Source organism: Lissotriton vulgaris, chromosome 2_1 (genome assembly GCF_964263255.1).
Source record: "Lissotriton vulgaris chromosome 2_1, aLisVul1.2, whole genome shotgun sequence".
NCBI lineage: Eukaryota > Metazoa > Chordata > Amphibia > Caudata > Salamandridae > Lissotriton > Lissotriton vulgaris.
The window spans coordinates 321,238,512-321,250,682 of NC_141687.1; the positions used below are offsets into that span (position 1 = coordinate 321,238,512).

Here is a 12,171-nt window from a genome sequence, read left to right on the forward strand (position 1 = left end):
CCTATAGCATTTGTTGATAGTCACCAGGAAGTAATTATTGGTGTATTTGAAATTAATGAGTCCTTAGTGTCCTCCTAACTGTCTTTAAAGAAAGTCTTTAAATCTAAAGTAGATGGCTATGTATGTTTACAGGTATGTGAGAGAGACACACTAAATACTGGACACATTTAAAACAGGAAACGAAAGACTAGTAGGTCAACTTGCTATCCTTTGATTTATGAAACCCCAGTAATAATCCTACATCTGGCCCACTAGGCCAGTATCATTGTAATTCTAGGCATCTCCCTGTGCCTGAAATTATGACCATCTCTTATGTAATATGGATATTTTAAAGCGAAATGGCTCAGTCTGCTGGATTGTATGTCACAGTCACATATTCCCTCCCTCCTGTAACTTGCTGGTTTGTGTAATTGAGTCTTAGCTAAACACCACTGTTCTATGGACAGCATGTCATATTTCAGATGCTCTAGCTGTGGTAAAATATTGCCTGTAACTAACGCAACTATATCGAATACCTAAAATAAAAATAATTAACCACTGCTGACAGGATACTGAATTAGATTTGAAGGCTCAGTTAGACAGAGGCGTAGCTTGGTCAGTATGACTGAGGGGGAGGGGTTTGAGCTTCAAATTTTCCGTCAATCACCCTAGCGTATTATGTTAATCAATATATCAGAAGCAGCGCACTAGAGAAGCTTAAGGGCAGTGGAAAAGGAAAGGGTGTGGATTGTGAGAGGGTACTTAAAATAGAATAAAAACATTGTGGTGTGTGTGTGTTTTTGTCTGAGTGAGTACTTAAAAATCCCAGGTGAAATCTGAGAGGCACCTTACCATACTCGACTGAAAGCTCCTGTGCCCAACTGTTTATTAATAAGTACATTTATTAAGAGGATGAATCAACCCATTCCCCCTCCCCAGCTACGCCCCTGCACTAAGAGTATGGAGCTGTATTACTTTATGCCAGGCAAGAGGAGGCATGTACTCTACTGCCCTGTTGGACTACAGTCCACCATATTTAGACATGCAAGATTGCTGAGTGGGCGCCATGTTTAATGTGGCTGTGCTGCAAAGTTAGCTTGTCAAAAACAATCTCCTAAAGCAGGAGTTTATTCTCAACCCTGGCTTTTCCAAGCAATCCCGAACAGGAAAAAACAGTAAGTCGTCCACTCTAAATAGGGTGGATGGTCTGAGGTACTAAGACCTATGACCCAAACTCCTTTGGGCCATCGGTCTAAGGTGTCTGCCTTTCTAAGCCAGCTGGGGCCTTTACCAGCGGGAACATGATGTTCCGCCTGACTTTAAATAGAGCGGGTGGACCGTCAGTTTGGCAGACAGGGCACTCTGCTATGTGGGTGCACTGCTAGAGAATTGTGTGAATTGAATCACTAAAAAAAATTACAGATTCTTGTAATGAATACATGCAGTTGAGTCCTTTATATTATTAAGAAAAAGACGGAAAGGACATCAAAGTGACACATGTAGGAGGACACTATTTGAATTTTGAAAACCTTCTTCAGAAGCCTTTGCTCAAACCAGAAGAAGAAACAGGCTGTAGATTGATTGTATGGCACTAGCCTTTCAAGCCTAGAATGCCAAAGTAGGCCACTGTTTGTTTGTTTTTTGTTGTTTGTTGTATTGTTCTGACATCTGTTCCATCTGATGGCTGCGTTGGTCAGATACTTGCATCCATAATGTAGGTCACTGACATGTATCCCATGAGTCCCGGGTCAAATAAATGGAAAATGATCAGGAAACCCTAATTGATAGATGGAGGTTCATATACTCCCTTTAAATAGTCACTGTTATTTAAAGGAGAGGGTCTACGTTTAATTTCTCACTCTCAGAATAAAACTCCATGGCATGAAATCTTTGAAGAACTTTGCTAGAACTGTCAGTGATCCAGTGGCGCCCAGGGGCCTCGCCTTACAACTACTTTCCTGACACATCCAATTACTCTCCTTTAACAATTCTACTAAAGCCAAATCTTGCCATGATGTACTCATGGTTGTTGATATTCCCTGATCATTGCCCTTTTTAATTTGAGTAACAGCAGCACCTGTCTTTAAATTGGCTGGATCTGCCGAGATATTTCAATTCAACGGTTAGACATCTGAGAGTGATGGGTCAAGTCAAGCAAGTATGTCTGCACTAACCTTTGGATTGTAAAAGGTGAACTCGTCAGTGCTTTGTGATCACCTTCATAAAAAGCAAATGGAAACTTTGACATGAATTGTTACCGAATGACCCTTACCTCTGCTTTCAATATAATCCCCATTGCCGTTGTTGTTGTTTCTGTTTCTGTTTCTCAGGCCTTCCTCGGCTAAAAAGCAAATATGAACATTTCAGCATTATTTTCGTACATTCAGTGTGTACATCTTTTGCACGTCAACCATCGTTTTAAATACTTGCAGTGGTGCGTTATGGCTATGAGCAAATGTTGCCAAATCTTTGTCTGTGAACCTCACTCCTGGCATGTTTAGGAAAATGATAGTCTTTACAGAAAGGTGTGGGAGGTAAGCAATGCTTTTACCGCTTTACTGGATGTACATGGACTGCAGAGCTCCGATCTGTTTTAGGCAAAAATACAGAAATGTTCTTCTAATACTTCTAAAAAATGTTTATAGTTAAAATAATTGAATCTGACACTTTAGACTCCCTAATCTGTGTTCATTAATTTTTTCGCTTATATATCATGGCTCATTTTTCCTTGTCACTACTTCAATCATTTTTGTGACAAAGCAGTAATGTTCTAGCAACAATTAATTTAACTAAAGTATAGAATCTTCCATACAAGAACAGAGTCTTAAAGCACAGTAAAAACGCAATTTCAGCTATTTGCAACTAGTGGCCAATGGTGGGATCCTCCTTCAAAAGAGGCTCTTATATTATTCCCTTCCTTTTTAGGTCTCACTTAGTGTTGCAGCGCGACGGCGCTGCCATCGCTTTGCGAGACATGTAGTATACACTATATTGTAGAAGCTTTGTGGAAGCTCCGCTCACTCTCCGGCCCATCTTTTTCATTGGCCTAAGTTATAAATGCTCGCTTCCGAACGGTTACAGGCTTGTTAGTCCCTCCCCATGACAGCCATGTCAGTCATTTATATCCTTCTGTGGCTACTGGCCCCTTCCCTGCACAGGCTACTTTTTTCCCGTCCCTCCCTAAGCCCCCCCCCGTGTTTGTGCCTTCTCGAGGCCACCCGTTTTCAATACTATAGGTCTCGCGTAAATTCAAGTCCTATTGCATTGCTAATGCTTGTTTACATGCGTATTTCCGTGGTTGCCACACCCTGCCAAGGTGTATACCGTGGACAGGTGAGGTCAGGGAAGAACACACCGGCAGTGCTGTGTGGCGGAGCAGCTTCCAAGCATCTGTTCACTATTGTGTGTTGTCTTGGAGACTTGCCAAGGAGGCGGCGTGGAGACACACCCCTCTCTCCTGCAAGAGGGCACCCTCCCACTCTCCAGAAGAGGAGGAAGGAGGAAAGGGAAGCCTGTGCAGCGGCGGGCCCAGGGCGCCGGGCCTCCCAGGGGGAGGAGTGCAGGCGCAGTTTACGTAGTTTACCTTAACTCATGATAGCACGTGCACTTCTCCAGTGTCTGTCCAGACTCTCATTTAGTACTGGTGCACTCAGTGAAGCGAGGGAAGTTGTGAAATGGATTCTGCGCAGTGAGTTATCAAAACTCATGCTGATACACTACGCAAAATCCAGTGGCCTACTTCCTGGCTGCAGCCTGTAACCCTACCCTTCTCCTGCTCGTCACAGAGTTGGTGGGGGCAGTAATCCAATCCCGGTCTGTGATGATGTGGGGAAGGGTGGAGAGGCGAGCTCCAGTCCTTGATTGATGTGAAGCCCCAGGTGCTGCAGGGCTTCAGCCTGAAGCGCCCGGGGCTAAAAGTTCTTCAAGGGGAGGAGCTGAGCTGAGGAGGCTATTGCTTTGCTGAGCTGATGACATCACAGACCTCCGGGCTGTGAAACTATCACCTCTGCAAATAATTGCAGCCCCAGGGAATAGGCTGCAAATGGCCATCGTATTTCATTACATGACATGTGGTGCATCGATGTTTTCAAGATTAAAAAATTATCTTCACTGCTTAAGAATGACAGGGAACAGAGTTTGTTTGTGTGTTTTTTATTAACTGCTTATCACAGTGACGTTCAAAGCAAACAATTTGGGGCAGAAAACTAAAGGGGGCGTAGCCCCATAGCCCATATAGAGGAACCGCTCTTGATGACAAGTATGGTGGGGTGGGATGGAAGGAGTATGACAAAGCCTTCTGGAGGGCAAAGGCATCTTACCCCTCACTCTCTTCGAATCAAATTGATGTGATCGCCTGGTTAGACCAATTTGGCTGTGGGTCACAAGACAGTCTAAAGGCCCTTCCATTACAGCCCTTTCAGTCCTTTCGGCCACACCCCCCATGTCCTTGTTCTGAACCTTTGTTTCTTCTCTGCTCAATTTTCAGTTTCTCCGGCCTGTCACGCACGGGGGAAACCAGTGGTAGCACAGCAACAGCAGAGGACCACAGGTCATTTGGATGGTTGGTCATTCATACGTGAGACGCTTGAATGCACTTTTTCTTTCAGGCAATTATGAGTCCAGAGCAAGGCAAGCAGGTTTTAGGGTGTCATTCCTTGGGCAGGGGGGTCTCCGCTTTAGTCAATTTAGAGGCTTTGTGTTAGACTTGCTGAAAACAAGAGGGGGTCCACCTGACATTCTTATCGTACATTTGGGAGGGAACGATCTGATGAAGTTAGGCAGAAGGGGAGTGATGGAGATGCTACTTACTGAAGTGGGTTGGCTGGCTAGGACATTCAGGGTGCACCATAGGTTGGTCACAGACGGTATCAAGATGTCAGTGGGGGGGGAGATTCTGTTAGGGCATTGAACCATTCTGTAAGGAGGATTAATAATAAAGTAGGGAGATTCTTCAAGGCCCCGCATTTACAAACTATCGCCCACGGGTGCATCAGGGGGGAGCCATGCTTCTTAAAAGATGGCGTCTATCTGTCTAAATTGGGTAACGAGATCTTTATGGAGAATCTGCTAGCATGGTTGGGGGGGTTTGTTAGAGAGAGGTCATGACCTCTCAGTGAGCATGGGGGGCCAGATAGTCAGTCAACTATGCAGGCCTGTGGTGGTAAGGTCATGATTGGTGAGCGGTAAATTTAAGGTCCTTAGGGGGAGGTGCCATTCTTGAATGGTTTCGCCCAAGGGGGAGGGACTAGTGGTCTCTCATAGAACTCCAGGGGCAGTTACAGCCGGTTGGCTGGATGGGTGAGGGGGAGTGGGAGTTAAGCTTTCCGGTAGGCTGGTTGGCCACCCTGCACATGCACAATGGCGCACAACTGCAAGGGCCCCTTATGGAGATAATACGCAGAGTGTACGGGGTGACCGGGGGGAAGTACTCTCATGTTAATAAATACAGCCTGGGGGTTGTCATGACCCCCTTATCCAAACACTTTCATTCTAGTAGTAAAACGTGTTACTAATTCAGATACCGAGAAGGGAGGAGGGGGTCTAGGTCGTACCTGACCAAATAGAGAGGCGGGGCCGGCATCGGCCTTGCCAAATGTATGGCGGTTGGCCGGCCTTCGATCACCACAGGGGTGGGTTTGTCTGTGCGACAGGCCTGCCTCGTCGTTCCATTGGTCAGGGGTAGAGACGTGTGACCCGTCAGTGATTACAATCACTTCCGGGTCGCATGTTGCCCAAACGCTAGGCCGGTTAGAACCGGCCTGGCATCCATACTCGAGGAATGAAAGGCTGAGGAGCGGCGAAATCTGCCTCTTTGCTTGCCACTCCCACAGCCCACCTTTAGGTTACACCAGCCTCACTAGGAGGCTGTTCTCTAATTCTCCCACCCAAGGTCCCCTAAAGCAGGGTTGATAGAGTAAAGTTTAGGATTGTGTTATTTTATTTGCAGGTGGACCTCGTTAAAGTTGTAAATATAATTATTAATGTCTTAATATTGTGACAGGAGATGATTGTTTCTTTTACAGGCTGGTTTTATTGTCGCATTTAGTGCTATTCCTTGGTCAGGCGGTAAGGTCATGATTGGTGAGCAGTAAATTTATCTCCCTTATGGAGATAATACGCAGAGCATATGGGGGTGACCGGGGGGGAAGTACCCTCACGGTACATGAGCCCTCTGCTCATGAGCACTCCGGTTGGAGGGCGGTCATAATTTGATAGGGATCTGACGCCATTTATAGACCTTGCGTAGGCTCAAAATAGGGATGCACAGAAAAGTAATGCTATAATGATTCTTTTGAATAAGGTATGTTTAGATTCGGTTAGGAATATCTTTGTATGAGAGATATGTTACGGTTAGCAATTTGATATCTGTACCTATCAATGTAATCAATGTAATCAATGTAATACAATGTTTCTGCGTATTATGAACATTTTTTATATATTAATTTTTGTTCACAAATTTTTTATGTTAATAAATACGGCGGTGGGGTTGTCACAACCCCCCTAATCCAAATACTTTAATTCTAGTAGTAAAACGTGTTACTAATTCAGATACCGAGAAGGGAGGAGGGGATCTAGGCCGTACCTGACCATATAAGGTTTTGTCATAGGGAAGCGCAGCAGGCCTTCCTACTGCGCTTCCTTACGGCAAAAGAAAATGGCAGGAATGCGCCATATCTATAAAATACGGGCATTTGATTAACAAAACCTGTGTTGTATTGTTATTTACTCATATGCGTGTGCATAGGACTTGTTGTATGTAGCTTGTCTTAACAGGGCACAACAAGGAGAAATTATTTTCCTTGTTTTTGCTGTTTTTATGTGTGCTACATTGTACAGCACACAGAATAACAGCAAAACGCCATACATGATTGTTTATGTGCAGAAAGGTGCCCCTTGTGGAGCACACATAGAAGTTACAAATTGGCATTTAAGATTGTTTATGTGCAGGCAGAGCCACCTTCCTGCACATAAACAATCATTCCTCACAATAGAGGCAGCCTTGCACTATTCTGCAAGAGTGCCTACGTTGGTGCTGGGCAGCTAAATTAAAGAGCAGGTGGAAATGGAGGGCTGCACTGTATTGTTGTAAATACATTGCAGCCCTGCATTTCAGAAGTGGGGGAGTGCTGTGTTAAGCCAAGAAGGCTAAAACTGCCCTCCCTCACTTCTTTGTATATATGACCCCGAGTGTGGTGCTCTGCACACAGATTTCCCTGCCCAGAAAGTTGCTTTGCAGTGCACTGTCTAGAGTCCTGGCAATGTATTCACCTTAATTTACTTAACATTAAGGTAAAAACATTGCCTAGCGCCTAAAAGTGCTTCCAAAAGCAACTGTGGTTTTAAGGACTTTTTTTCTTCCTGTGGAATAGCTTGTCAGATGCATTTCCGCTCCACTGGAGGAAAACAACAAGCATTGGCAGAGCCATTAGGTCTTGTTTTTGGGACCTTATAAGTATTTAGTTATGCAGCACGAAATCCTTGGTGCAACAACTTTAACTGTTGCATGGCTAAACACTTATAAGGTCCCATTGGCTGGTGGGAGCGAGTACCACTGCAGAGGTCCTAAGCGGTAGAAGAACCGACACTAGATGCAGCTCTGGGTGGTTTGGGTGGGATTAGAAGGTTTTCATTTGCTTATCTTTGGTTTTGGTGGGGGTGTAGTGGAACAGGATATCAGGGATGTACTCAGTGAATATCCTTAGGAGTGTTTTATACACAAACATCAAATGTGTATAGGGCTCTGGGTCGTCCGAATGTACAGGCCGAGTCGTTGCACTAGGAGTGCGCCTAAGGGGTTAGTATGTTCCTGTTCTCCTTTCTTGGCCTAACAGAATAACCTTCTGTAAGTTACACCACACTGAATTAAAATTAAGCCACATACACGTTTTTAGCCACATGACCTTTTCTTGCAACAACAGCTAAGCCAGTTCGAAGGAAAACAAGAGACTCTAGGTGGCCGCCTTTAGTAGCCGGTTGTCCCTTTGAGCAGCACTAATAGTGGGCATTAGGGATGAGCTGCAAAATTCAGCTGAGTCCAGGGAGATAAGCACACCTTTACAAACTTTGTTGAAAGCATTAAAATGCTACTTAAAATGAAAGCCCTCGCCTAAAAGGAAATACGCCTGGAGTACGAAAGTAGCTTGAACGCTGCATTCCTGCTGCTGGCACTTTTTAAAAATACCATAAACCTTTAAAACGGTTATATTGAAGGCTTGCAGCAGAACAAGTATGAAATCGTAGACAGAAAGAAAAAAAAGTTCAAACTTAGAAGCAGTATAGCTTGAGGCCTCAATCATTAGAAGTCAGCATAACTTTGAAATGAGTCAGCCCCTATACCCAGCCTGGATATACAATACTGAAAATACTGTGTAGTTTACAGGAATTAGACGTTTCAGGTAAAGAAAATCACAGGTGGTCCTATGACACTCTCTCTTTAAACTGCTCTAATGTTCTTGGGTAGGAGTGGGCTGGATCTGAGGAGCACGACATACCCATACTTTTTTCATTCAAAAATGACAGTTCCCTGACAGAGACGGTTTAGGCATGGGCCAAATGGGCTCTGGGCCAGGGCTCCCGCCATCCCAGAGGCCCCAGTGCTAGGCTTCTGTAACAGTCCTAGACCCTTACGCTATCCAAAGCTTTCCCTACTGTTGCACTCTCTGGAGTGGGAATAGTAATTTTTACCCCTACGCTATCCAACGCTTTCCCTACTGTTGCACTCTTTGGAGTGGGAATAGTAATTTTAACCCTTACGCTATCCAAAGCTTTCCCTACTGTTGCACTCTTTGGAGTGGGAATAGTAATTTTAACCCTTACGCTATCCAAAGCTTTCCCTATTGTTGCACTCTTTGGAGTGGGAATAGTAATTTTAACCCTTACGCTATCCAAAGCTTTCCCTACTGTTGCACTCTCTGGAGTGGGAATAGTAATTTTTACCCCTACGCTATCCAACGCTTTCCCTACTGTTGCTCTCTTTGGAGTGGGAATAGTAATTTTTACCCTTACGCTATCCAACGCTTTTCCTACTATTGCACTCTCTGGAGTGGGAATAGTAATTTTAACCCCTACGCTATCCAACGCTTTCCCTACGCTTGCACTCTCTGGAGTGGGAATAGTAATTTTTACCCCTACGCTATCCAACGCTTTCCCTACTGTTGCACTCTTTGGAGTGGGAATAGTAATTTTAACCCTTACGCTATCCAGAGCTTTCCCTACTGTTGCACTCTCTGGAGTGGGAATAGTAATTTTTACCCCTACGCTATCCAACGCTTTCCCTACTGTTGCTCTCTTTGGAGTGGGAATAGTAATTTTTACCCTTACGCTATCCAACGCTTTTCCTACTGTTGCACTCTCTGGAGTGGGAATAGTAATTTTAACCCCTACGCTATCCAACGCTTTCCCTACGCTTGCACTCTTTGGAGTGGGAATAGTATTTTTTGCACTTCTGCTATTGTACGGTAATAATATTGGATATTATTTAGTTATATTATGTTACTATATATATAGGTTTTAACAAATATGATTGTAATTTTTTTTATTAATTTCATTAATTATTTAATTATTATAAGTTAATTTAAGTATTTTTAAGTATTTTTTTGTAATTAAATTTTAATATTAATTTAATGTTACACTGTTTTTGATTAAGTTGATATTTTTATAAACTATATTTTTGTAAACAATATTTTGTACTCAATATTTTTGTACTTACCTGTTTGTAGATACAAACTCGATATTCTGTCTGTCGATATTTTGTCAACAATATTTTTGCAAGTCGATATTCTGTCCCTCGATATTATTTCAGTGATCCTTTTATGCCATATGCGACATGCTTACTGCGTAGTACAGACTGGCATTGAATGCCACCTCATTCTTTTTAGAGCTACTGACAGATAGGTGCAATCACAGCCTAATACCACCGACCAGACTGAGTACCAGTCCCACACAGAAGGGGGATTGCAGTCAACAAAAATCACCCATCAGCACTGTATGCTTGAATGATAGTGACAGACAAACTACACCACATATTGAGGGCAGAAGGTTTGGACAAGCCACTAGTCTTTCTTCTTTTCTGGTGCAGTCCAGTGGAAGACAGCTTTCCTTGAGGTAGGGCCCCAGGGTAGCATACAGGTGTAGGCCAGATGTCAAAGTGCACAGCAGCATTATAGGCTCCCTTCTTGACTGCACCGGCCATGTGGCGCCGCTGCTAGGCCAGTGCAGTCACAGAATGGTGCCAACTTGGGAAAACCTGTTCCTTGCACAGCAGGGACTGGAGTGCATTAAACAAAAATGCACCTCCATATGTACAGGCCAAAAGATGAGACACCAGGCCACTGCAACATCTGCAGCAGGCTTGTTCACACCACTCATCTTTCTGCTTCACTGGTGCTGGTCAGCCAGAAAGAAACTACGTTGCAGGGCTGTGACCAGAGGTAGGCTGTCCAAGGAAGAGTTGCCTATGAGCCCACTGTAGTTGCTGAGGTAATCATTAAATTAAAAATGTATAATAAATTCAGATTTGTTGCGAGTAGGAAGGACCAAATTGGTTTTGCCCCCCCCCCCCTCCCTCCAATCCTTATGATTTCCCTGAACTCCCTAGCTTTTTGCGAAAATACAACTCTCCTGGGAGTATTAATTCTGAGAGCTGAAAAGCTTCAGCTAAAATGTTAGGCATGGAGTCTCCTGGGCTGTAAAAAAAAAAGGAGGATCAGACAGCAAAAACGTGCCTGCTTGCCTGAAAGAAATGTAATTGGGCATAACTGGTTAATCTGCAAATGTAAAGGGAGCTTGGAAGCCAGTATTGGCTTTAATTGATGGAATTACTTGAAGCTTACTTCGGAGGACGCAGTTTTTTTTCCGAGCAGTATTGCAAGGGAGTTACCAGCTGAGCATTCTAGTGTATGGCTTCAAAGAACAATTATACATGTACAAAATACCGTATGTACACTCTGAGTATTACTAAAATCTATATTTTGAAAGACTATCTTAAAACTTCTGGTGCATTTTGTAGCAACCTCTTTCATACTGTGTGCAATGCAAGTTTAAAATAACTACTTACGACATTCACAGTATTTTATGTCAGTTTAGGACCTCGTATCACTAAACATACACAAGTCCCTATTCTCCACTGCACCAATCAGGATTAAATTATGTGGCTCTCTGGTTACAGACACAGACCTATGCAGTGCATTAACTACTAGCGGTTTCTTAAAGTACAATAGTGCATTTCCCAGAGATTAACTTAAGGTGCATTTATTTTTCATTTAAGCTGCGCTTTATTTTATATGTAGTTACGTGAAGGTGAAAGACCGAAAAAACTTACAGAATAGTTTGCTTTTTTAGCCACACATTTGACCCTGCCCCTACAGGCATTCACCAGACCCACTTCTCGCACATCATCACAGTTCTCATACTTTTTTGAACTGCACTTCGACCACTGATCTTGGCCCTTGCATACTTTCTGAGCAGTTCGGTCTCTAAAAACACTACTTACGATTGTTCAGATCTCTTTATATTCCAAATAAATGCATAACCAAAAATGAATTTTAAATATATATATTGCTTCAACACCCCATCAGGTGTAACAAGCGCTAAATGAATGCAAACCGTTTTCCTCTTTTATCCCTTGGCTATCCTTCTCAGTCCAAATAACTGACTAACCTATCCAACACTCAAATTATTTTCATATTTCACTATTCATCACTAATTGTTTATGGGTTCTGGAGTAGCAAGCTACTCGCCGAAAAAGCACTTTGACGCCTCGTCATGGGTAGTAAGCGCTATATAAATGCAATTACAATACAATACTTTTCAATTTAAAGAAGTAAATGTCCTGCCACTTTAAACCACTGCCCATACTACAGTAAGTGGTTCAGTCCCCAGTGTATACTACATGCAGTTAGATCCACTCCCTTTCACAACAGATCAGGCAAAGGCCTTTGAACATTAAAGTGCCACGCAATGTTCAGGTTAGGGGAACTGAAAACATTCTATTTGTTAAAAATGCAATATCAATACCAGGAAAGAATAGGAGACCAAGGGCCAGATGTAGGTCAAATAGATTTACCGATTTTTAATTACCGAATTTTACTGATTCGGTAATTAAAAATCGGTAAATCTAAGGGGTGGATATATAGGTATTCCAGATGTGCTGGAATACCGATTCGGAAGAATTCGGTATTTACCGAATCGGTA

At 43.2% G+C, this 12,171-nt stretch overlaps 1 protein-coding gene across 1 annotated transcript in view; it reads right to left on the minus strand.

The window, feature by feature from the left end:
* ITGAE (integrin subunit alpha E) overlaps window positions 1-12,171 on the minus strand; it is a 771,961-nt gene that overhangs the window by 644,631 nt on the left and 115,159 nt on the right. Inside the window, exon 6 of the mRNA XM_086955032.1 lies at window positions 2,252-2,320. Within this exon, the coding sequence (XP_086811158.1) occupies window positions 2,252-2,320 (69 nt within the window). The remainder of the gene's footprint in view (window positions 1-2,251; window positions 2,321-12,171) is intronic.